At 50.7% G+C, this 24,451-nt stretch overlaps 11 protein-coding genes across 11 annotated transcripts; 5 read left to right on the top strand and 6 right to left on the bottom strand.

The window, feature by feature from the left end:
- Nucleotides 1–246: 246 nt before the first annotated feature.
- Nucleotides 247–1,527, bottom strand: VTN00DRAFT_7530 (uncharacterized protein; the record flags this gene model as incomplete). The annotated part of the gene is made up of 3 exons (XM_069434284.1): nucleotides 247–756; nucleotides 831–1,364; nucleotides 1,483–1,527. 3 exons carry the CDS (start codon nucleotides 1,525–1,527, stop codon nucleotides 247–249), a joined length of 1,089 nt encoding a protein of 362 aa, XP_069287580.1.
- A 272-nt stretch (nucleotides 1,528–1,799) lies between these two features.
- Nucleotides 1,800–3,056, top strand: VTN00DRAFT_7529 (uncharacterized protein; the record flags this gene model as incomplete). Its single annotated transcript, XM_069434282.1, has 1 exon — nucleotides 1,800–3,056. One exon carries the CDS (start codon nucleotides 1,800–1,802, stop codon nucleotides 3,054–3,056), a length of 1,257 nt encoding a protein of 418 aa, XP_069287579.1.
- Nucleotides 3,057–4,080: 1,024 nt separating this feature from the next.
- Nucleotides 4,081–5,443, bottom strand: VTN00DRAFT_7528 (uncharacterized protein; the record flags this gene model as incomplete). Its single annotated transcript, XM_069434281.1, has 3 exons — nucleotides 4,081–4,497; nucleotides 4,560–4,610; nucleotides 4,673–5,443. 3 exons carry the CDS (start codon nucleotides 5,441–5,443, stop codon nucleotides 4,081–4,083), a joined length of 1,239 nt encoding a protein of 412 aa, XP_069287578.1.
- Nucleotides 5,444–6,392: 949 nt separating this feature from the next.
- Nucleotides 6,393–7,338, top strand: VTN00DRAFT_7527 (uncharacterized protein; the record flags this gene model as incomplete). Its single annotated transcript, XM_069434280.1, has 3 exons — nucleotides 6,393–6,569; nucleotides 6,676–6,865; nucleotides 6,929–7,338. The coding sequence occupies 3 exons, from the start codon at nucleotides 6,393–6,395 to the stop codon at nucleotides 7,336–7,338; spliced, it is 777 nt and encodes a 258-aa protein (XP_069287577.1).
- A 1,582-nt stretch (nucleotides 7,339–8,920) lies between these two features.
- On the bottom strand, nucleotides 8,921–9,269 carry VTN00DRAFT_7526 (40S ribosomal protein eS28; the record flags this gene model as incomplete). Its single annotated transcript, XM_069434279.1, has 3 exons — nucleotides 8,921–8,982; nucleotides 9,037–9,120; nucleotides 9,209–9,269. The coding sequence occupies 3 exons, from the start codon at nucleotides 9,267–9,269 to the stop codon at nucleotides 8,921–8,923; spliced, it is 207 nt and encodes a 68-aa protein (XP_069287576.1).
- A 1,605-nt stretch (nucleotides 9,270–10,874) lies between these two features.
- Nucleotides 10,875–11,541, bottom strand: VTN00DRAFT_7525 (40S ribosomal protein eS24; the record flags this gene model as incomplete). Its single annotated transcript, XM_069434278.1, has 3 exons — nucleotides 10,875–10,954; nucleotides 11,044–11,291; nucleotides 11,465–11,541. 3 exons carry the CDS (start codon nucleotides 11,539–11,541, stop codon nucleotides 10,875–10,877), a joined length of 405 nt encoding a protein of 134 aa, XP_069287575.1.
- Nucleotides 11,542–11,828: 287 nt separating this feature from the next.
- On the top strand, nucleotides 11,829–13,174 carry VTN00DRAFT_7524 (uncharacterized protein; the record flags this gene model as incomplete). Its single annotated transcript, XM_069434277.1, has 4 exons — nucleotides 11,829–12,083; nucleotides 12,271–12,798; nucleotides 12,870–13,005; nucleotides 13,059–13,174. The coding sequence occupies 4 exons, from the start codon at nucleotides 11,829–11,831 to the stop codon at nucleotides 13,172–13,174; spliced, it is 1,035 nt and encodes a 344-aa protein (XP_069287574.1).
- A 2,421-nt stretch (nucleotides 13,175–15,595) lies between these two features.
- VTN00DRAFT_7523 (uncharacterized protein) lies at nucleotides 15,596–17,215 on the bottom strand (the record flags this gene model as incomplete). Its single annotated transcript, XM_069434276.1, has 3 exons — nucleotides 15,596–16,771; nucleotides 16,847–16,954; nucleotides 17,012–17,215. 3 exons carry the CDS (start codon nucleotides 17,213–17,215, stop codon nucleotides 15,596–15,598), a joined length of 1,488 nt encoding a protein of 495 aa, XP_069287573.1.
- Nucleotides 17,216–17,719: 504 nt separating this feature from the next.
- VTN00DRAFT_7522 (uncharacterized protein) lies at nucleotides 17,720–18,037 on the bottom strand (the record flags this gene model as incomplete). The annotated part of the gene is made up of 2 exons (XM_069434275.1): nucleotides 17,720–17,851; nucleotides 17,912–18,037. 2 exons carry the CDS (start codon nucleotides 18,035–18,037, stop codon nucleotides 17,720–17,722), a joined length of 258 nt encoding a protein of 85 aa, XP_069287572.1.
- A 2,253-nt stretch (nucleotides 18,038–20,290) lies between these two features.
- On the top strand, nucleotides 20,291–21,843 carry VTN00DRAFT_7521 (uncharacterized protein; the record flags this gene model as incomplete). The annotated part of the gene is made up of 4 exons (XM_069434274.1): nucleotides 20,291–20,370; nucleotides 20,472–21,172; nucleotides 21,226–21,422; nucleotides 21,475–21,843. 4 exons carry the CDS (start codon nucleotides 20,291–20,293, stop codon nucleotides 21,841–21,843), a joined length of 1,347 nt encoding a protein of 448 aa, XP_069287571.1.
- Nucleotides 21,844–22,458: 615 nt separating this feature from the next.
- Nucleotides 22,459–24,104, top strand: VTN00DRAFT_7520 (uncharacterized protein; the record flags this gene model as incomplete). Its single annotated transcript, XM_069434273.1, has 3 exons — nucleotides 22,459–23,178; nucleotides 23,235–23,969; nucleotides 24,027–24,104. The coding sequence occupies 3 exons, from the start codon at nucleotides 22,459–22,461 to the stop codon at nucleotides 24,102–24,104; spliced, it is 1,533 nt and encodes a 510-aa protein (XP_069287570.1).
- Nucleotides 24,105–24,451: the final 347 nt, after the last annotated feature.

Here is a 24,451-nt window from a genome sequence, read left to right as displayed (position 1 = left end):
TTATGTCTTATTTTCTGGAACCTACATTCTCATCAAGGATATCGAGGAAACAAAAAAAAGGGAGAACAGGCAGATCGCCATCTTAGGTACCTATTTATTAGGATGAAACAGGACCAATTACTCCGAAAATTGTACAGGACATCTATAGGCAAGCTGTTTATACATAAAAAGAAACCATGCCCTCTCGAGCAGACCGGGAAAAGAAGAAGCACCATCTCGAGAAGCCTAGAGTCACTATCAATCTTCCTACTCTTTGCTGGCACCGGCCGCCTCCCTCTTCCTCCTCTCTTGCACTTGCCGCACCGCCTCCCGCACTTCCGGACTGTTCCTCACGCTACCCAGTACTAACCCCTCCTTCATCCCACGCCGCAGCAACGCCACGCTCTCCTTATCGCCCCGGTACGGCGCGAACCCTACCTGGAGCAGCCGTGTGGACTCGACATCCGTGGCCCGCGCCAGCTGCACCACCTGTCCGAGCCGCTGGATCGTCTGCGGACTCAACGGTTGACCAGCAGATGACGAAGAGGATTTGGCCACCTCAGGCGGCGTGACTTGCGAAATAAAGATGTGCAGCGTGACGGAGGCGCGGCGGGCGAGGGTCAGGATCTGGAACGGGAGGAGGTAGAAGCCGGTGGAGATGCCGAAGAGGGAGCGCAGCCACTCGGGTAGATAGGCGGCGGGCATAAAGAGTGCGAGGGGGTGGGTGATCAGGGCGAGTTCGAGCGTGATGAGGGCTGCGAAGGTGTAGAAGCGCCACTGTGGTCGCTGTTAGCACAGTCTAGACCTTTCATCAAAGGACAGATAGGGAGAGAAGACAGGGGAAAACTGACATATCGCCCCCATTGCGGCCACCACACGAAGTTCATAAACATGATCATCAGAAACCCGCCCACGTACTGCGGTATCATGCGGTATATCGCTGCATACAAATAGTCCTGCATAGTCTTCTGCCGGTCACCCATCTGAAGGATCTCGGGCCCAAACCGGTCGTACGCGAAGCGCTTCACAGGATCAAGCAACGTATCGTGCGCCAGCTTCAGATACACGAAGAAGGCATCTGATCCTGCGGAGGCCCCATCTCCGTGTACCTTATCCGGGTGATGCTGGGCCGCAAGCCGGCGGAAACGGGATTTGATCGTCTTGTCGTCGGCCAGGGGCGAGACGCCCAGTAGACGGTAGAAATCGCCCGCGACGCGGACCTGGTAGAAGGTCTCGTAGAGCGTGTAGAGGAGGTAGCTGGTCACGACGAAGATGAAGATGCGCCGGCGGTGTCGAGCATAGCGCGGTGAGCCGGGTTGGGGTTTGGGCTCTCCCGCACGGATGGTGAGGCCATAGTAGACGCTTTGGAGGAAGGATGTCGCGTACTAATGCCCAGTCAGATATATAACATCACATTAAAGGGAGAAAAGGTGTAAAGCAGGAAACTTGTATGTGGTGCAGCTCAAGGGGAGAACTGGCGGAGGTGTTGATAGCGGAACTCACGTTTGGCAGAATGGCCCAGCCGACGAAGGAAAGGATAGACGACATGACGCCGTCAGTTCCCAGACAAACCCTAGCTTTCCATCAGAGAGCCCCAGAGGACAACTTCTGATGTCGACGTCGCCGTCGATATCTTAGGGGGATCATTCGTCCATCAGGCCAACAAAGCGACAGCTCCCCTCCCCGCCTTGCTCACCGCCTTCTCTTCCGGTCGCCTTGTCCGCACCAAAAAAAAAGTTGTCTTGACCTCACCGTCGCCGGCTTCGAGATCTCAAACCCCCCGAGACAAGCGCGACGACGCCCCAATCGCGCAGCCCGCCATGTCGGTCGACGCGATGGAAATTGACTCGCCGGCCGTGCGGGTCAGCGACTCGTCCGAGCGGGAGCGTAAGCGCAAGCACAAGCAGAAGGACCACACACCGTCGAAGAAGCGGAAGCACGACGACGATAATGCGGCGGCGGCCGACTCGAACCTGATCGCGAAGGAGGAGGAGATGTCGCAGGAGAAAAAGAGCAAGAAGTCCAAGGACAAGAAGAAGGAGAAAAAGGATAAGGTGAAGGCGACAACAGAAACCACAGAAAAAGTCTCCGACTCCGACTCTCCCTTCAAACTCATCACATCGACGCTCTACCTGCCTCTCTCCCCGATTTCGATATCCCCGACGCATGCGCTCGCGTCGCTTCTGGCGGAGCATCTCTCTCCGCTGCTCCTGACGTACTACCCTCCCTTCAAGGGAGTGATTCTCGCATACTCCGATGCGTCGATATCCAGCAAGCCTCCGACGGCATCCAGTGTCGCATCCAAGGATACTGAGAGTCCACAGCAACTGACGCTCGCGACGACAGCGGGCGAGTACGGCGTGCTCTACGTCTACCTGACTGCCACTTTTCTGGTATTCCGGCCCCAGCGGGGCCAGATCCTCGAGGGCTGGGTTAACGTCCAGTCCGAGGGCTTCCTGGGCGCGGTTGTGTACAATCTGTTCTCCGTGGGCGTCGAGCGGCGACGGCTGCCCGCGGACTGGAAGTGGATTCCACCCGGTGAAGAAGAGAAGGACTTGGAGAGCCAAACTCCTAAAAAGAAGAGATTCGCCGCCTCTCCAGATGAAGACTTCGACCCCGAAAAGGAACACTTCACCCCTCTCGACCTCGCCACTACAAACAACGCCCTCGAAGACGAAGCAGAAGATGCCGTGCAGGGCTACTTCGAATCCGCCTCGGGCCACCGCGTCCGCGGCACGGTCCGCTTCCGCGTGCGCGACGTCGACATCATCCCCGGTGCGGAGCGCGATCGCGCGTTCCTGAGCATCGAGGGCACGATGCTCCCTCCGGAAGAGGAGATGCGGCTGGTGCAGGAGGAACGGAGCGGTGTCTCATCATCTACGTCTAGCAGAAGAGGAGGTGATTCGACTACGATGACGGGGGCGCTGGCGGGGTCGTCGTCAGCTGCTTCTTCCTCATCGAATCCAAGCGGTAGCCAGGAGATAAAGGAAGAGTCCAGCTCGAAGAGCAAGAAGGAGAAGAAAGAAAAGGACAAGGACAAATCATCCAAGTCCAAGTCCAAAAAGAAGGAGAAATGATCTCATTCCATTCCGGATAATCAACGTGCATTGTCATTATCATTGTCATCATATCCCGCGCGTGTTTATGTTTGTTCACTATTCAATCATATGTTGCGCTATGCATGTATGTATGTCTGTATATACGTATGGCGTTTGTAAAAAGGGAGCAAAAATGGGAAATTTCATTTTATTTTTATTTCAGATTCTCTGTTTCTCTGTGAACAAGCAATACATATTGTGAATTTACTTATCTGTCTTCTAGAACTCGTATCGTATCTTTTCAAATCCGGGAAGGATGAAGGGGGAAAAAAGCCATAGCTGACCCTCAGGCGGTAGAGAAAACAAATTTCGATCCAATATCATATGGAAATGGCATGGAGTTCACATTCTGCATTCTGTCCACTCACCACATCCCTAATCTGCATGAGTAACAATAATGTTCAATTAATTAATTATTTATTTGTGCACTGTACTTAGATACCTAGGTACCGCGCAAAGATCTACGGACACCCCGGGCCGGTCGACTACTCTTCCTGTTCCAGTAGGTGAGCAACACCGGGGCGTTTTGAAATCACCTCGTTGAGGGTGAGAGGGTGATCTTAAAAAAGCAAAACAGATGACATCGGACTCGATCTGGTGATTTAGGTAGGTAGTGTCTTCGTTTCCTGGTTCACAATTAGGTACCTACCTTCCCAGTTCGCTGTGTTCGTTACCCCTTTAAGCATATTCCTGCAGTTGCTGACTATGACGGCCATGTTAAAGAGTAAAATCATGTAAGATCTATGACCTCTTGCTCTTCTAACTATCTCTCTCTATATTCTACATCTCTGTTGTCTGCTTTGTTTTTTTTACCCTTATTATAATACTGCTGTCTATTCTATTGCCCCCTCCTTATATCACTACCTGCCCTTTCCTCTCTGGCGTTCGGCAAAAGAGCAAAGGTTCAATGATCAGGTTCTCTTCTGTCTATAAATTTGTATCATTGTATTTCTTCTCTAGGCTACAGGGTCTTTAGGTGGATTTCCCCCCTCCCTACTCATTGTCACTCCGTAAGCGAATTTCCACCCACGCCAATATGATTTTGTTGTTGGTGACTAATAGCGCTTCTCACCATTTGGGGCCAAGCCTTTGCGTGATAGATTGCCCAAATGGCACTCGCAAAGCTTCCCAGTCCAACAATGAAGGCAATCAACTGCCCAGACGAGTCCAGCTGATTGACCCCTTTGACGCCATTTACCCATATGGAAAGCTCAACCGTCAGGACGGTGATAACCAAGGCAAAGATATCTGATGCGAACAAGAAAGGGAACCCTTCAAAACCACTTCGCTGAACGAAACTTGTCACTGCCTCTCTGAAGAAGAAGACACCTCGAAACGTCGGCAGGTCGTCAAGTAAGGTATCTCTGCGTTGCCCGCGGTATTTGTGCTCTAGAAAGTTGCCCAGCCGACGCTGCACTATCTGGAACTTTTTATTAATTTTGACCAGCAACTGAAAGAGGGGGGAAGTATATATCGGCACACCTGTGAAGGCTCTACTTCCGGAGAATTGCACCAGGAATCCCGATTGGTGCTCTGCAATCCGCCATCAGTTGCAATTGACCGAGGCAATAGACGTAAAATCTGAGAGAACTGACTCTGGAGTTACCGAAGATAATCCCATGCATATCCTCCACTGGTACGAAAGGAAGGTCAAGGACGATTCTGCATCTAGCTTTCGGTGGGTCTCGAAGCTGGCACACGCAACTTGCGATCAAGAAGACGCCAACCACATAGGGAAGAAACAGAATAAGCCAAATTGCCCACTCGGTCGTGTTAAGGGCCTTGTGGAAGATTCTAAACCAGCCATCCAATCGGACTGGGGCGACCAGCCAGCCAAAAGCAGGACAAGAGCTGCTCTCCAATCTATCTAGGACTACCCACCAGAAGCGCACGCTGCAGGTTTTCCACATGCCCCAGGCAAGGAAGCGGCACATTGCGGTAAAGCTGTTCTCTTTGAGTCCCTCAGGATGGAGCCGCAGTGTGCCCGCGAGGATTGTCAAGGTAATGCCGTTGCCGAGTGATATGACAATGTAGGCTTCTGCAAAGTTGGAGCTGGCGGACAAGAGTCTCCTGAGCTGGACTGCCACAAACACCGCGACCAAGAACCACAGATTGGTCGGGGTGAGATTCGCCGCGTCTTCGGGTTGGGCGAAGACATCCACGACGGTTGTTGTCAGAAGCTGCATGTATATCCCAAGGCGCACCCCAAGGCCATACATATCCTGGTCGCCGGCGATGGAACAGGAGGGGTCTGCATGCCCGTCTGAAGACCAATAGACTCCTTGCCAGATAGACGTTGCAGTGACTGTGATGATGAGGAGGCAAAAAATAAAGCCTGGCACAAGGTGCTTTGTCAGACGTGTCATGGCGCAGTTGTTGGAAAGCGAAATATTTGCAAATGACTGTGTGAGTTGTTGTCTTCTATAGACAATTGATTGCCTTCTGATAAACCATCCTGTCCAGTACAACCAATCTATCCTATTGATTATTTGGTTCTCATTTGACGCTACACATACTCCACTTGGACAACACATATACTCCGCTTGAACACCATGCATACCGAGGTACTTTGCTTGGACGCCACGTCTGCTCTGCTTGCATTTCAGACTGACCATCCCAAGTTTACCATTCATCTCTCGCTGTTTCAGCAAAGGGTTTTCTTGTCCACTTTTCTAGTCTGCTGTATTGTTGTCGACTACGGCTGGGTACCTATGCGACTTAATTCGACAGATACAAAAAGATTGAACATGCCATACCTCTTATCTACATGTCCTATATATATCTCTCAATTAAGCAATGATTCGTATGATTCTCTTCATAATTGATGTGAGCACTTATATATGTACAGTATATCGTAATTACCTCCTACAAGAGTAGTTGACAAAACCGCCAAGATGGTATGTTTTTACCCAACTTGTCTCTGCATTCTCTTTCATCTAAGAGTGTCAGCAGTACTCCGCGTCTGCAAACCCGCCCTCCTTTCCCCCGCGAGGGACCCACCGCCTGTCGTACGCTGCAGTGCCATATCGACATTGGAATTTTGACCTATCTACGGACAGTACAACTGATCTTGTTCCTTATCAAAATGCACCTTATCAATCCCTGCCACTGCAGCGCAATTTCAGTACCCCTCCTCCTCTCCAAACAGGATATCCAACTCGAAGAAATCGGAACCCACCCCTACAGCGCTCATCATATCGTCATCCAGCTTTCCAAACTAGCTACGATATCGACTTCGAGATCGACGATGACGTCCCCTGGGATCGTTCCCTGGATCCCTCAGATTACGACTGTGTCGTATTGCCCTGGTCAGCAATGCTGCCGCCCCAGCAGTATACGCCTATTTATCCCTGCGATGATCCTCCTGAGCTTGAAGTTCGCATGCTTTACCGAGAGCTAAACCCCGACCCAAGAAAAGGGATCCGCACAGTGTCACGCGAGCGAGCGGGGTTGAATCCTTTGATTTTGATCTTTCAGCATTGGGCGGTTGAGGTAAGTACTTCATGCATGTACTTACTATTTATCTTGACAAATTCCTTTGTTTGTGTGTGTGAAATAGAAAGATCGAGCCTGACAAGCTATTGCGTACCTCTTCAAGGTCGGATCTTCTTGCTCGGGCCGTTGGTATCGCTACGAATTGCAGTATTACAGAGAAGGATCGCGACTCCGAGTGACACCCTCCGATGAGGAGGATATCGAGCGAATGAATTATGAAGAAATGCCCCATGTGGTCAAGCAGGTTTTTAGGGGGAAGACACGGTTGTCTTTTGGACAGATTAGTGATATCGGTAAGCTTCATATACACACACATATATGTATGCTTTATTGTAGCTAACCCCACGAGTAAACAGCCCAATGCATCATCTCCAAACGACGGCGCTACATCCTCGGTGTATCAGACTGCCACAATTTTGCCATCGAACTCATTAATCAAATCCTCACCTTCCGAAATATGGCCTTCATGGGCGTGAAGCTGGGCGAAAGCATTATACGACGTACATTCAAACCGATTTTCTTGGGTGTCACCAGGGTTTTAGAATGGGCTGGTAAGATCAGAGATCCCCTTCAGTCGGGTATCGATTGGTGTCAGGGGTGGTTTGTTCAGCATGATGATGATGACCGGCGCATCCAATATAACCCAAAGCGGCATTATGATGATGACGATGATGATGACGACGACGACGACTACGACTACGACGACGATGATGTATATACAACCTTAGAGCAGCAAGACGTTGCTGAGCGATATGTGTGGAAATGATGCTGTAAACCGGCCTACCAACGGTCATTTTCATCGTCAAATCCACAAGTACTCACATTCGAGCTGAGAAAATGTGCCAGATCGGATAACCTGTCCGGGTTTGATGTAAGTAATGGCACCATCCAAGAAACTAAAAGTTAGCAGAATTGCATGAGTTGATGGAACTAGATAAATCAAATGCAACCCTATCAGTAGACTCTAATAGTCAATCCCTTCTTTTCCTTGTCTCTGTCTGGCTGTCGGTTGTTATTGCGTTGGTAGCGGCTGTCTCTACCACGCTGTCCACTGGAGCACTCCAGTACGCCATCTCATCTATTGGAAGATCATCGATTGTTACCTACCTATTCGTTTAGGCGTTCCCTTGCGGACAATCAAATGGCTGAGGCCATTCTTCTCATCTTTGGCTGTGTTTGTGCTTGGTGTCTAGAGTATGCTTGTGCGGAAAAGAGTTGACGCTGAAGGTCAAGGTAGTCGATCAGATCTGGCACATACCTATATTTCTATAATCTCATTCTTTCTATTATTGTTATCTACCCAGCTACGTACAATGGAGTAAGAATAAATAAGCTCAGGAAGCAAATCACCTGACTCACCCAGCTCACCCGTTTAAAGCGGCGATGTCAAAGTGAGGAAGGAAAGAGCTGCTCGCAGATGTTTTATATGATATTTTTACCTGTCTAGGTCAGGTACCCCATATTTAGGCCCATGTCCATGTAGGCAGTACAGGGGTGTCGCCAGATAGAGACGATCCAGGTAAATCCGGTAAGCCAAACCCTTCCCAGTCTAGTAACCCTTCTAGAAATATTTCTATATGAATCGAGCTGACCCGGATCCTATCTTCAGCCATTTCCGACACAGATCGAGGTCGAGCAGCTGAAATAGATCGAGCGGTCGAACGCTTCCGATATTGGTATCTCGACCTGATAACCAACACAGCAGATTTTATGCTTGTCATACAATCGCGCGAGCGATACCCTCTAGCTTCTTCGGGATGGTTTCTAGTACTCGTCGCAAACGCCCCAGCGGCTGCTCGGACTACTAATGCATTGCAATATCCTACCTAGGGATGTTCAATATGTATTTGGAGGAGACAATTGGACATAGGACATGTTCGACTATCTCCCGTGTATTGACCTCCAGAAACCTGAATCCATTGGCAACCAGATCTCGTCGTATTTCGGGGTTACCCATACCCCCGGGAACGCTGGATTCATATAACAGCAGTGTGACCTGCGTCTCACCGGACAAAGGACTGGTCGGTAAGGCTGAGAGTATGATTAACGGCCACAGAGAAGTAATCGAGTTGGGATACCACGAAATCCGTCGACAGAGACAGGATCCTAACATTGAGGACCACGCGGAGCTTTTCATTCACGAGAAGACGGCCTATCCCGGGGCAATGTATTTTTTTCATCTCGGCAACGCCTATTATCTCATCTCAATGTCTTAGGAACAAAACCAAAGTGAACAAACAGGAATCAAAGTCCGAATGGTGCCGCCATGAGCTCATTCTCCAGTGTTCTACCCCGAAGATCCGCCCCGTAACCTGGTCTAATCCTTCCTCCTTTGTAGCTTTTGCGTCTTATCTCAGACGTCTAGCTTCGCGTTCAGACTCGAGCAGGCAGAGAATGTCGTCCTCACGAACTACAAGTAACAAGTTAGCCTAGAGCTCCCTCATCCATAAAGAACAAAACATACCGGGGCCCTTGACGTTGCGAATGATGGAACGGCTCTGGTCGTCCATGAACTCAACGCGCACCTGAGTCACGCCACCGCGAGAGCCTACTCTCAGTTAGTTTATTGTCGCCGGTATAGCATATATTCCCAAGAAACAAGTTCTTGATGCTTCAAAGGTAGGGATATTTCATACCGGTACGGCCGAGGACTCGGGTCACCTTGACAAGCTTAACAGGGGCTTTGGAAGAATCCATGGCGAATGTATGATTCTCTCGCTGCGTATGCGATTGATCGAGTGGATTGATCGAGTAGCGGAGCGCGAAGCGGTTTGCCGAGATGCCCTTTTGACGATGAAAAACTTTCAGTGCGATTCGGTAGGGTTTTCGTAGCAGAACCCTTGCCCCCGCTCGGAAAAACGTATCGGCCCGCCCCACTTCGGACCAATCCCCAAGCTGGAAGCGCTGCGATCAGTCAACCCTTCGAGGATTCAGTTTCCTGGCACCTCGCATCCATAATATTTGTGGCTCCCCAGAGTCAGCAAGCTAACAATGGTGTCCCTCGCACCCACAGCAGAAGCCCGCTGGCCCGAAACCGTGCCCTTGCTGTGATATCTGGGGCCAGTGCGGCACGACGGGAAAGTTTTGATACAAACATGAAGGCTAACACAGACCAGGACAGAACATCACAAGCACCCACGATGGCTCATATTACTACCAGTTCTTGAAGGGTCTGCGCGCCGCGTTGCCTAGGAGAAGACGGTTTCCATGGCCGCTCCAGCCTTGTTCTGGTACCTCAAGGGCTTCCCGATCGAGATGATGGGTAACGTTGTCGACTACGTTATCTACATGACCTACGATTTGCACGGCCAGTGGGATTATGCAAACCAGTGGTCTCAGCCTGTGAGTTGCCAGTGTTTTTCTCTTGACATCTCCGCTTCCATGTGACATACCACAGCAGTAATAAACTGTCGACAAAAGTGGTCTGAACATAAGAGAAACTTTAGCTGGGACCCTCTCACCAAAAATAGCTATTATTTCACTAGTAGCCCCAATTCCTGCTAGCTTGAACTTCATTCAGCTGCTGCAGCCTGCTGCACTGCTACAGTGTCACTTTATATTGTGCTCTCATTAGCTCCTGGAGCCTGCCATAGTGCTGTTGGTGACTACTGCTTGTCATTTGCTTGTGTTCTACCAAGTCACATGATACGTTAAAGCGGCCATGCTGCCAGTTGTGAAACATGTTCAATGATTTGGAACTCGACTATAGAGGTAGCTTCTTTATTTAGATGGGCGCATATACTCTCCCAAAATACTTTCGGTATAGAAGGCTACGAGAGTACGGAACGAACTCGGAGAAAGGACTTAAGTCTATTCGTACGTAGGCAAGTTGGTCTTGTTCTTTTGGTAAGAACGAGCCCTTTTCCGTGTGTTGCCTTTTCTTGTTGTGAACATGCATAAAGTTAGAGGATTCGTCTTTTCTTTCTTTTAACAGTAAGAGTACATCGAAATCGACGATACCCCGGGGTCTCGATTGATGATGATGGCGGTGGATGGTTGATGATGCTGGACAGAGAAACAATGAAGAAAAAAAAGCCGATCGATAGAAAATGGTAGTATCATCCAGATGTAAGAGCTCCCGAACAAACATCGTTGGTGTCGCTCTTTTTTTTTATGTTCCCCCCGTCATCGTCAACATTGGTCATGATAATATTGGGTTGTGTGCCACCAATAAACACAGTTATGCGCCACCGGTTACCACCACCGCTATTATCAAATCCAGCATCATCAATGGCCCCTGGCCTCTTCCTCGAGCTTCTGCACCTCCATCCCCCTCCGTCAGACTCAGGCCGCGGTCGTCGTTTACTCCTTCTTGTTCTTCTTGGGGCCCTTGACCTTGGCGGTACCACGGAACTTCTTGGAACGGTTCTTCCGTTGCTTGCCTGTAGTGTTGGAGGTGGTATGTTAGCCCCGTTGTTTCCAACAATGTTCACCTTGAAATGCGTCCTGGGAGGACAAAGGTGTAACGTACGCTGCTGTCGGCTGGCCTTCTCGATCTTCTCAGCGGCGCCAATGCGGACAAGGCGGTAGTGAGGCTCGAACTTCTTCAGGGCCTCCTGGGAGTCGTAGATGAGAGCGAAACCGGTGCTCTTGCCACCACCGTATTGCGTGCGGAAGCCGAAAACGGAGACCTGGTCCTTGTTGGCCTTGTAGAGGTCGGCAAGCTTGTCGCGGAGCTCGTCCTTGGAGACGTTGGGGCGGTTGGGGTGGAGGACATCCCTGCGCGGAGAGAAAGGAGCTATTGTCAGACAAGGTTTCTCATGATAATCTTCAAATTTGGTGTATCCATCTTCTTTCTTTAATTCCCATCGTTTGTGCTTCTACCTCGCATAATTTTCCTTTTCCTTATTTTGTCCGACCGCATTGATGGGATCCAGTGAGGGAATGCTTACACGACCATTTGCTTCCTGCTGAGAAGCGGGTTGCGGATGAACTTGCGCGTCCGCAGAGTGACGGGGGCGTCGGCCATGATTGCGGCGAGTTATTGACGGAAAGTGAACCACCGACAGTCAGGGAGAATCTGCGTCGACAGAAGGCAGATACTCGATGGGGGGACGTTGGGTGAAAAGGGTTGTCGAAGTCGCTGTCGATGCCGTTCTAAAGATTCAATATTCGTATTTTCGATTTGGGCGATGGTGTGCCGGTCAGGTGTGGGCTCGGCTAGGGCCTGGCCCGCGCTAGCCCCGATCGGGATGTCCCACTCCGGAGAACATCAACTTCGCCTAAGGCTCAAGATACAACACCATAACACAAGATATGTCTGTTCTCTCCCCCCACGATGAGGCCTGCGTCCGTCAGCTGGTCGCCCAGTACTTCCAGCTGGTCGAGCCCCACGACCTCTGCGTCCCATCCGCGGACGCCATCGTCAACCCCGCAGTGCAGGCGGCCATCTACGAGCGCATGTTCAACCAGGATGCCCTCTGGCCCATTCCGCCAGCGAGCTACCGGACTCGAGTCCTAAAGATGATCCTGTATCGCATCGAAGAGTCCATCTCGAACCCGGAGGAGGATGTACGAACCCCTCTGCATGATGTTCTACCCAACCGTTGGACAAGACTATTGCCCTGGCGTGTATCATGCCCGCATAGTGCATGATCTGCATCTCTCTTAATTTTTTTTCTATATCCTATACAGATACCCTCTCATTGTTTTCGATTTTATATAGTCAATTTGTCTCTGACTTGCACTTTTTGTTTAGGAGATCTTGGATGATCTCATGGACTGTTGGAGTGAACTTGTTACACAACCGAAGCCGTCCGCGCTCCAGGAAGCCCAGCAGCTGTCGTACATTAAATACACGGCGCCTCATTCTGGAGTTGGGCAGGAATGTCGCACGGTCATCACCTCAGAATCACGGGGCTTAATCCTGTCTTCTGGGACGACGGGGTTCCGCACGTGGGAGGCAGCTTTACATCTCGGGACATTTCTGTCTACCCCGCAGGGCGAGGCCCTCGTGCGCGGGAAGAGAGTCATCGAGCTGGGTGCGGGTACCGGCTTCCTTTCCATGTTCTGTGCCAAGCATCTGGGGGTAGAGAGAATCCTGGTGACGGACCGCGAGCCGTCCCTGATATCCAGCATCCAGGACTGCGTGGCTCGCAACCATCTGGACCCTAGCAGAATCCAGCCCGCTATCTGGGAATGGGGAAACCCGCTGGAAGACAGTCAGTTCGGAGACATTCAATCCGGACAACCGCAGCATTTTGATGTCGCATTAGGCGCCGATCTGGTACGGGCAGCTGTGTACCTCCCACTGTCCTCACACTGACTGGCAGGGCGAAATTTTGTCCATTGTTACAGATTTATGACGTTGATCTTGTACCCCTTCTCCTGTCCACTCTACGCGACCTCTTCGATAATTATAGAATTGAGGAGTTTCTCATCTCCGCGACACTCCGGAACCGTGATACCTTCCAGGCGTTCTTGGACGCCTGCGGTTGGTTGACCCTATACAGTATGAGAGACATGCGATTACTAATTATAGCACAGAAGCCAATCACTTTCAGGCTCATTGCATGCCCTTCAAATCGCCGCCCTCCGAGAAACAGACAGGGTTCTTCCACTCGACTAACATCCCCATCCGGACGTACAGAATTACTCGATGATCGTCCTCAGGCCCCTGACTTTCATAGCGATGGTACTTAAATCCGTCAAGTTTCTGCAATCTAGCCCAACAAGGTTATACTATAATAAGGTGCAGACCACGTCTCATTTTGGAAATGTTGTACGAGCTCAAGCCACCGGGTACCTGCTCTGCCTCATGAAAAAAAGGTATGAACCAAAATGCGGAGGACAGGAGAGTCTAAGCTCCGACTTCGTGTCACGAATGATGAAGTTTAAGCTTCCGGATCCGACAATCCGGACTCTGGTCAAAGTCACAGTAGAATCCCGCAGGGCTGGGCTAAGCAATCAGTCAGTCTAAACCCGTTATCACCGGATGCACATGTGTACCAGTGTACATACATACATCTACCTATATATACACACACGTGCTGCCATACGGCCATGCGTGTCATGTACTGTACGTGTACATTATCTATAAAAATAAAAATAGAAATCAGCCGATGTTACATCACATCACATCGGAAAATCCAACCATCTGGGCGCTTGCTATTAATAGTTTGATTATTTCATCTCATAGTTGAAATTAAACTACTTTTCTTCTTTGACTCGAGAACTCTACTGTAAGAGACTGAGACTTGTCATCTTAGATTAGTTCATACATGCATTAAATTTAAACTTCGATCTGAAACTGTTTGTAAGCTTAGTTAGCCGGGCCTACCGTACAGTAGAGGCTTGCCAATGAAGGTGAAGCCTGCATTTTTTCAATCTGTCCCTGGGCAAAAAAGAATGGCAATGAATCCTAGCAAATAAATTGCCTAAACAGGAAATTTTGAACGAGGTTGGATTAGGAAGCGCAGCCCACATACATCAATCTAAACCAATCCTATCCTATCCTGACCCAAATATTCCCCGGAATCAGATCATTTTATTATACCCTTATCAATCAAGCGCTCGCTGAAAAATACAAAGAACAGTTATTTCTCGTTTTGGAGTGCAAACGGTGGGTTGGTTGTTCTGACCGATTGGATCCGGACGGGTGATCAGAATAAGATTCTTTTTAAATTGGTTTGGATTAATGTAATGTAATATAGGTAAATAGGTCTGTTCTGGCTGTAATTAATGATAATATATATAGTTGACGATGATGAATATTTAAATATAGCAGAACACTCCCATCCCATCGATGAAATTTCTGTGCGATCCTTGAGCAATAAATAAGAGGCAGGTAAGTACAGGAATAACAAAGTGGACACACAATATCAACTAATTAATAACAATAAACCCAATAGTTCTCATTCTAGCTAGGTACCTAATATATCATATACAATGCCTGAACCAAGCCGAGTATAATTAAAACATTTTACCGAAGATCAAGTTAATCAAAGACTATTACATTAGTCTATCTTGTCTTGTCTCGTTTTTATCTCGGAGGTAGAGCCTAGACCTAACCTGGACCTATGTAGACCGTCATCCATCGGCCAAGGTCAAGTCTACCTAGCTACCTCCCTAAGCTAACTAACCTAAAGTGACTAATCTATGCGGACATTTTTAGACCACCGTATCATATGATGACATGACACGCACACCACCACAACTATGATATGACATGATGGATAAGTATGATGCAGCTTGACCGTCGACTCTGGTCGACGGCAGGAAGATAGGATAGGATAGACAAAAAATATAAAAATATCAGACAGCAATCCCGAAATGGAAATAACTGGGAACAGGAACGGAGATAGGAAACGAAAAAAAAGATTGATACAGATGTATCCCCCATTCCCTATATAGTAGGGAATGACGACTGACAGAGGGGGATAGGAAAAAGGAAAAGATACACAGACACAGTCAGTGTTGAACAGAATAGAAGGGTATGGTATGGTATAAGTATGAACGACCCGAAATCAATCAATCAATCAATCGAACGAATAGGGATGGTGGACCCGCTCGCGCAATAATAATGAATAACAATAAACAAAAAACAAAGAATAATAGTCGACCAAAGAAGTAGATACCCCAAAAAATAAAAAAGCAAAATAAGCCGAACAGATTTTCTTTTCTTTTCCTTTTTTGGCCACCCCCCTTTTTTCATCGTATTACAGTAGTCAACAGCGTAACCACCCATTACAAACCGACCAGTCCAATACAGCCGGCACTGTGCTCCCCGGCTAATTGCTGGCGTCTAGTAGACACAGACATGTTCCGGTCTAGGCCCAAGAGAGGAAGGGTTCGTGAAGTAGGTATGTAGACATCAAAAAGGGTAGGATTGAAAGGGAGTGCAAGTGATATGTCTTTCGTTTTCCTTTTCCTTCATTCTTTTTCTGTCTGTCTCAAAGCATGGGTGGCCGCGAAACACACGTATAGAAGCAGCTTCTGCCGTTGTCCCGTGGAGAGCGCAATCCAGTGCGACAAGCTAGACGAGAGAGGGTGCGCTATAGCTGTATCCACAGTAGACAACAGCTCTAGTAACCACCCAGGTGACTCAGAGACGGTATGGATTTCCTATGCGCATCCGTCACAGCATCCGGTTGTGGGAAACTAAACGCCAAGGAGCTTTGGTGAGGTTCTGGCTCAGTCAGACGGGTGTACTGCATCCCGTTCATCAGGGTGCCCGAGGAACCCGAGTTTGCTCCGCCACCGCGACGCTTAGACTTCTCGCCGGTGCTGTAACCGTAGAAATCTGTACTGCAACTGCCAAGCGAGAGAAGGCTTTCGCCTTCTCGGGACATGCTTCTCGTGAGTCCGGAGTCGGTGCCTCCTGTTTGGAAACTGTCAGTCGGGTCGACCGTGTCGGCTCCACGGTACACATTGGACGAGATCGCAGGCGGAGAGGAGCTGCTTGTCATCGGAACATATCCAAAGACCATATCCTGAGGACTCGATGAAACCGTCTTCGTGCCGTTGACTGGACTGACGCTGGTCCCTCCGCTAGAGCTGGACATCGTCCGGGTTGAGCTCTGACTGTTGGTCGACGAAGTGCTCTTGGGACCCCAGTGATTCCCGGCCTTGTAGCTCTGTCCAGGAGAAAAAGACAAGCCAGACAAAGACAGACTGTCAGAGAGTGTGGCAAGTGGAGCAGAACTATTCAGCACCTGACCCCGGGTCGTTGGGTTTGGTAGTGTCCGGTCGGATCCTTGACAGTTCGACGACAAAGAGGCTATCGCGGGGAAGAGAGAGGGGATATCGGTAGACGGAGGGACATGTGAAGAGGGCGCTATGTAAGGGTAGGATGGCTGTGCCATTGGACTCGCAGAGTCTTGATCCGGGTATTGTCCCCCGTTCTGCATTTTGTTAATATTGGGGACCGGGTTCCACGCCTTGGGACTTCCTGGAGTTCCACAGTAACTAACCATTACGCTTGAATTCGCATTAGGCAGCGTGTATGCTGGCGACTGAATGTTGAACATCGCCGAGGGGTCGTCATCGTAGTTAATGTTATAATTAAGAGGATATTGGCTTCTTGTAAAGGATGTCCCCAGATCGTAGCTGGACTGCCGTGAATAAGAAGCTGAGCGTAGAGTTGGCGAGTTGTTTGGCAGAGCAGACGTTTTAGCAAAGTTTCCCAACTGTGAGCCATGTATTGCAGGATATGGCCATCCGGAGAAGTCTGTTTTGGTCTGCAGTGCTGATGAATTGACCTGGACAGCAGGCGAGAATTAGATTAACTGCCATAGTAAAGATGCGACTGTAAACGACTATATGCAGCAACTCACCCTCAGAAATTGGCAATTTGGAGTACCCGAACTTCTGCAGTTGGTGCATCCTTGCCCATCTCCAGAGTCACCGCTGCACTTAATCTTCCGCTTACGACAGCGACCACACTGAAATTGCATCAAATTAGAACATTTCTACAGTACATACAGGATCTCTCAACGTACCGCAACCTGGATCCGTCGTCTAGGAGGTCCGGGGCGGCTCTTGCCATCCAACTCGGCGACCGGACTAACTCGACTGCTACCCCCGTCTGAAAGTTCCGGTTGGCTCTCACTCCGTAGAGACTGAGAGACCGAAAGCGGGGTTTCTTGTTTTGACCGGCGATAAAAGTCGATCTCGTCCTGCGGTGTATAGTACGTATGGGCCATTACCTGTGTTGCTTAGCTTTCCAACATCAACAGAAGTTGGGTATCAACGTGAAGACTTACAGGCAGCGTTGTAGAACAATTCAGAAAGAGACTGACAGAGAAATGCTCCAATGATATATGAACAACGAAGATGATGGCTTGTCTGAAAAAGCAAGACGCGTGCTAGAGTCAGCAGAAGAGAGTGAACATGCTTTAGGTCTGTCGGTCATCAGGTATTGCAAGTCGAAATAGAGTGCAGAAGAGGACCTATCCGGAAAGAGAGCAGATTTAAGCCATTATTTTGGCAGCAAAATTGCTGATTGCCCTATCTGTCTTCCCCAGCAGCATGTCTATGCTTAGGACGTGGGGAATTAGACCCGTCATAATTCGCCTTGAAGGTCCGTGGGGTCAGGCATATCGCCATCTCATTTGCTCGCCACCAGGACGGTTTGATTTGGGTGCATATGTTCTTTGTTGTTGTACCAGGGGAGTATGCAAACTTCCGTGTTGCATCTGGTTCAGGGTCTACGTGAGGAAATCACCCAGGGCAGCCTTCCGATAGACAAGCATAGACAACCAGACTACCGAAATCCCGGTGCTGGGAGGCTCAGTTTCACAGAGTAACGTCACACGCATTGGATGCTGCCCTGGCGGCGGCTGCAGAAGCGTCAGTCCCGATTGGGAAATTCGGGTCGTCCACGGCGCAGGAAGACATACTGACGTTAGTTGCTGCTGGGGGCCAACCGAGTCTGTCGAGAAATTCCCTGCTGCCCTCTCTATAGTGACAAACAGAGCCTGCCACTTTGCAGGCTGGCAATCAAGGGAGCTTAGTTGAATCTGCATGAAAGACTTTAGTTAGTTTTAGTCGCCAGGGGGAGCAAGCAGCCGCGCTGCGTTTGCGTACTTTAGAATGGCACTTGGAGCATACCTGTCAATTATTAGTATCAGTCACTGGCAGACTAAGTCGCTAAGGGCCGTGTTTGCTCGCTGGACCAGCTGATCGCCAAGCTGATTGGCCTGGCTTTTGCAGATATAGGCGTTAGAGCAAACTCGCCACAAACGGTCGAGGCTGGACTGCGATCTCGGCCGGGTGTGCTATCTAAGGTACGCTCGATACCATTCTTCGCCACGAGCAATTGTTTTTCAGAACGTGTACACCAGATCCTGATCCAGAGTGTATGCGCCCCGAAAGTGCCCAGGGGCCTCTCGCAAACGAACGGCCTCAACCCTAAAATAAAATGTCTCGGGACTATCCCTGATGTCTCAGCAGACGGAGGTGAAACTTAAGTGAAGTGGTTTAACTGTGTAATCCTGAACGGGCGTTGATGGAACACGCATGTACAGACTGACAGGAAACCTCTTCCTAACGTAGACGTCCTTGAAGAGGGAGGCGCCCGGAATCGGTGGTCTGCTAGTAATCATTTCAATTGAGACCGGGCACCCACCTCGTTCTCAATCAGTGAAAATCCTGCTTTACCTAAGCCGCATGTAGTGGGATCCAAAGGTCCAATTCGAAGAGCCAGTGCTTGAAAATCCAAGAGACAGCTCAGGTTGATGGCTTTGCTACAGAAAAAAAATAAGAAGACAAGGCGATCACTGTTGCCATAACTGCCTCGATTGGCTTCGGACTGTTTCGGCCCAACAGCGTTGCCCGTCTCCGTATACCTATCGAAGCAAGATATAACGAGCCACGGGCGGCAGATAGCAGAGGTGACTTCTGTTCTAATGATCTAACTATAGGACATAGGGACAATCGTAGCGCCAAACCGCAAAGCTTTGGAATTTGGACGAGACTCGCGGTAAGTTTCATCGGAGGTCCGGACATGTGAATATGCAGAATGTTGGCAGCGGCGAAGGTCGAATGACGGGTTGAACATTCTGGAAATAGTATGGAAGAAATGCGGCGGCTGAAAGGATATCCCTGGCTTGCCGTGCCGCTGGGGTAATGTATCCATGGATATCCGGTTAGAGATATACCTCGGTTGAGGGTTAGGTGCAGTAGATTTTGGAGATGAATGGTGTTGTTCAGTTCGTTTCAACTGACGCCAAAGGGAGAAAAGCTGAATTCCGTAGGGAAGTGGGAAACCATCTGCGGACTTCAAAAAGAGATCCATCCAGGACAAGCACAGATAACAGTCTTGAATATCGGTCGCTTCTGTGCTGCATGTCAAATTGGTTAGCAGGATGCATCCACTAATTCTATCTTCTAGGTCGCTAACCCAGAAGATTCTAGTTATAGATAGCCTGGACAAAAGCTACCGCCATGCGTTTCCCGGATAGGATAACAACGCTGCTGGACGCATCGTAGATCATATGCAGGAGACCGCCCGTTTCTTGTCAGTGCTGTGACACAGCCCATGGGGAAGGATGAGCTGGCCCATCAGCATCGACACTAAGAACCAACGACATTATTCAGACCCAATCTAGGAGCTGCTTTATTCGCAATGCCTGCGGGGAAAATGACCGTTCCCAGAGGATAGCGCAGCTGGCTCGCAGACGCTGCGAGGAAGACGAGTCTTGCTCCGATCACGGGCGAAACGATGGTCCATCTTCAAACCAGAGAGCAGTTAGTAGCAGCATAAATCGTCCAAAGGATATCCCCGATGTGGAAAACGGAGGTGCACCTTCAGGGACGGCCTCATGCCTGATGCACTCGTTGCCCGCTTAAGGTTCGGGTTGGACAGCTCAGTTTCAGAGATGGAGGAAACACAAGGGTGAGCGGCTCAGTCCAGAACAGGCTGGTTACACAGAAAATGCCCATTGGCCATGAAGTCTTCTGGTGCTGTCGAATGCATGGAGATGGAGGTGCAGCCGTCGTTGCGCAGATCTGGCCCGCGCCGCGTCCGGTCGGCCCATGTCCCTGCTAAAGCCACACGCGGAGCGCAACTTCGCCGCCCTCGCCGCTCTCCGCATCTCGTCACCAACACCACGGCGGTTCTGACTTCGCAACCACCGCCCTGGACTCAGTCCTTTCCCTGTCGCAGCCGGCCTTGCCGCGTCTACTGCCGCGGAGACTCTCGCAGGTTTTCTGCCCGTTCTCACTTACCCCAGTCGGCCTTGCCGCAGCCCGCAGCGCTGCGACCGCGGTAAGCAGCCATGAGCGTGCTCCTCGAGACCTCGCTCGGCGACATCGTCATAGATCTTCTGGTGGACGATTCTCCCAAAGCATGTGAAAAGTAAGTGTTTCGTTTGTCTTCTCCTCCGGTGTCCTTGCCGGTTGTTGGACAACGTGGAGTGGCTGAACATGGAAGACTAAGATCTCGTCATTATGTTGTAGCTTCCTGAAGCTATGCAAGGTCAAATACTACAATTTTTCGCCGGTACACAGTGTCCAGAAGAACTTCACCTTCCAGACTGGCGACCCCATTGGCCCTGGATCCCCCGACAGCGATGGCGGCTCGTCGATATGGGGTGTTCTGGAGGGCCCTTCAAAACGGACCTTCCCGGTCGAACTACCGCCGAAACTGAAGCACACGGAGCGTGGCACTGTGAGCATGGCAACGGTTCCGTCGCCCAAAGACCCCGATGAGCGTCTTGCGGCAAGCCAGTTCATCGTCACTCTCGGAGACAATCTGGACTATCTGGATGGCAAAGCGGCCGTCTTTGGGAAAGTCGTGGAAGGCTTCGACGTTCTCGAGAAGATCAACGCAGCTTTCATTGACGATACGGGCCGACCGCTTAAGGACATTCGAATTCGGCATACGGTGATCCTCGATGACCCCTTCCCTGACCCTCCGGGTCTGGTCGAGCCGCCAGAGAGCCCGTTACCCTCAAAGGCACAATTGGCAACCGTCCGAATCGCGGACGATGAAGAATTGGACGAGAACATGGATGAAGAAGCGATGGAGAAGCTTCGAAGAGAGAGGGAAGCGAGAGCCCAGGCGCTGACCTTAGAGATGGTTGGAGATCTTCCGTTTGCCGAGGTGAAGCCGCCCGAGAACGTGCTCTTTGTCTGCAAGCTCAACCCTGTTACCCAAGGTACGCAATTCTGCCATCCTTACCATGAACAGCATGCTGACAGACAATATCAGATGAGGATCTCCACCTTATCTTTAGCCGCTTCGGTCCAATTCTGTCCTGCGAGATTATACGGGACAAGAGAACTGGGGACAGCTTACAGTATGCCTTCATCGAGTTCGAAAACCAGAAAGACTGCGAACAGGCCTATTTCAAGATGCAAGGCGTGTTGATTGATGACCATCGCATCCATGTGGACTTCTCCCAGAGTGTATGTCGCCACATCACATCTTCTATGTGGACTTTACTAACCGACGATGCAGGTCGCAAAGCTGTCGCAGAGCTGGCGAGACGCCACCAACTCCAAACGTGCCAGCCAGAGAGGAGGATTTGGTGGCATATCCAGCTTAGAAAAGAAACGCCAGTATAGAACTGATGATATCCGACATGAAGATCGCTACGGAATGGTGTTTGACCGGGAGGAGATGCGACGGAAACCCGACCAGCGGGAGTCGCACCGGCCATCGCGACGCGAGCGATCGCGCAGCCGGAGCCCAAGGCGGAGGAGAGATTATGATGATGATAGACACCACGATCGCCGTCGCGACAGGCGTTATGATGATGACCGCCGCCACGAGCGCAGTCGCCTTGACAGATATGACGATCGGTCTTACGACCGGCGAAGGCGCTGAGACGAGGGCGGTGTGTGGAGTGGCGCTGCAGAGTTATGTCTCTCAACATGTTCTACATATGTATACTGGAATGGAATGCATTGGGCGGCAAACATGGGCCGGGATGTTGAGCTTTTCTGTAATCTAGGGCGTTTTGCAATTGAGCTTGACAAATAAATAATCTTAGTCACGATTCCAAGCAAGCCACAGGTGCATCGTGCTTCCAGATCTGACTGGCTGCTGTCCGACTGTAGCAGCAAGGTTGACAGGGAGTACACAGTAGATAGATATACAAGGAGTAGCAGCGTATGTCTACACGTTCTGCCAAGCGTTGCGCCTCTGCGGCAGCCCCGCTCAGAGTGGCCCTGAACCCAATAAAGACATTCTCTAGCGATTCTAGTCGGTATAGCAACGATAGTTAACGGGGCTAGCTGTCCAAAGGTGTCCAAGAATAACAGCGCGTGGCGGTGTGAGAGCACGAGTAAGACATCCTCCGCCTCTCTGGCTCCCAGAGCTCCAGCTCCACCCCGCCTAATCCAGAGCGTCCTCCCTCTTCCTCACGTCCGGTCGTTTACATCCTCCTTTTCCTCTCGTTCACTTGTTTCCTTCTCACTGACATCTTCACATCCGTTGACAATGGCTGCCGCAATCAAAGAGACTGTTTCCAACCTCCTGGGCAAGGGCGAGGAAGCTCCCCGTGAGCCCTCTCCGCAGGAGTTCGAGCAGCTCAAGCAGCGCTACGAGGCTGCCGGACAGGGCCAGGTGTTCGCTTTCCTCGATGAGCTGAAGCCGATCGAGAAGACCCAGCTCTTTCACCAGCTCTCCAACTTCGACCCGAACCGCATCAACGAGCTGGCTGACAAGGTCCTGAAGCCTTCCCAGGCCGCCGCTCCGGATGCCCAGCCCAGCCTCGAGCCCCTGCCGGACTCCGCCACGGCCTCGATCATCGACTCGAACCCGGAGGATGTGCAGAACTGGTACAATGAGGGTCTGAAGCTGGTGGCGGAGAACAAGGTCGCCGTGGTCCTCATGGCCGGTGGACAGGGTACCCGTCTGGGAAGCTCCGCCCCCAAGGGCTGCTTTGATATCGGACTCCCCAGCCACAAGTCTCTGTTCCAGATCCAGGCGGAGCGTATCGCCAAGGTGCAGCAGCTGGCCCAGAAGACGTTTGGCAAGGAGAAGGCTGTGGTCCCGTGGTATGTCATGACTAGTGGACCGACCCGCAAGCCGACGGAGGAGTTCTTCCAGCAGCACAGCTACTTCGGTCTGGACAAGAGCAATGTCATCATCTTTGAGCAGGGTGTCCTGCCCTGCATCTCCAACGAGGGCAAGATCATGATGGAGAGCAAGGCCAAGGTTGGTGATCTCAGCCACCGTTGTCGAGAGGAATAGGGATACTGACTACGATACAGGTTGCTGTCGCCCCTGATGGAAATGGCGGTATCTACCAGGCTCTCCTGACCTCCGGCGTGCGGAAGGACATGCGCGACCGCGGCATCCAGCACATCCACACCTACTGCGTTGACAACTGCCTGGTGAAGGTCGCTGACCCCGTGTTCATCGGCTTCGCCGCCTCCAAGGACGTCGACATCGCCACCAAGGTCGTGCGCAAGCGCAACGCGACCGAGTCCGTGGGCCTGATCCTCCAGAAGAACGGCAAGCCCGATGTCGTCGAGTACTCCGAGATCGATAAGGAGACCGCGGAGGCCAAGGACCCCAAGCAGCCGGACGTGCTCAAGTTCCGCGCCGCCAACATCGTCAACCACTACTACTCGTTCCGCTTCTTCGAGTCGATCGAGACCTGGGCGCACAAGCTGCCGCACCACGTCGCCCGCAAGAAGATCCCCTGCGTCAACACCGAGACCGGCGAGACCGTCAAGCCTGAGAAGCCCAACGGCATCAAGCTCGAGCAGTTCGTCTTCGACGTCTTCCCCATGATCCCGCTGGAGAAGTTCGCCTGCATTGAGGTCAAGCGCGAGGACGAGTTCTCGCCGCTGAAGAACGCCAAGGGCACCGGGGAGGACGACCCGGACACCAGCAAGAAGGACATCATGCAGCAGGGCCAGCGCTGGATCCAGGCTGCCGGCGGTGTTGTCGCCACCGAGGGAGAGGCCACCGGCGTCGAAGTCTCTCCGTTGATCAGCTACGTAAGTTGCCTGTCCTGTTGTCCAGCTTACTTGATATCATGCTAACCTCAGATCCAGGGAGGCGAGGGCCTCGAGTTCCTCAAGGGACGCGAAATCAAGGCACCCGCAGTCATCGAGAAGGAGGACTCTGCGTAAACTTGATGTCTGCCAGAAACAACATCCAAGTGTAGAAACAAGTGTTTCGAGTAATGAGCATGATGTCGACGGGCGCTGACTGAAGAAAGGGGGAAAGCCAAAGAAAAAATAATAATTATTGAACCTTTAAATGATAATACCTCATACCACAGCATAGCATAGACTACCAGGTAGTTCAGTTTATTATAGTATATATTATATTATATTAACTTCTCCATATCCGCTTTCAGCTTTCAGTCTCACTGCACACACTGCGTAAACAGACCAGATCTACAACTACTTAGGTATCTATATCCCCTTGAGGACGAAATCGGGAACTCTCCAGATCCTATCAATCAATCAAATCC

The sequence above is a fragment of the Thermoascus crustaceus genome (assembly GCF_041956765.1).
Source record: "Thermoascus crustaceus strain CBS 181.67 unplaced genomic scaffold VTN00scaffold_4, whole genome shotgun sequence".
Classification (NCBI taxonomy): Eukaryota; Fungi; Ascomycota; class Eurotiomycetes; order Eurotiales; family Thermoascaceae; genus Thermoascus; species Thermoascus crustaceus.
The sequence above is the reverse complement of the archived record's forward strand: the minus strand, read 5'-3'. Positions and strand labels throughout refer to the sequence as shown.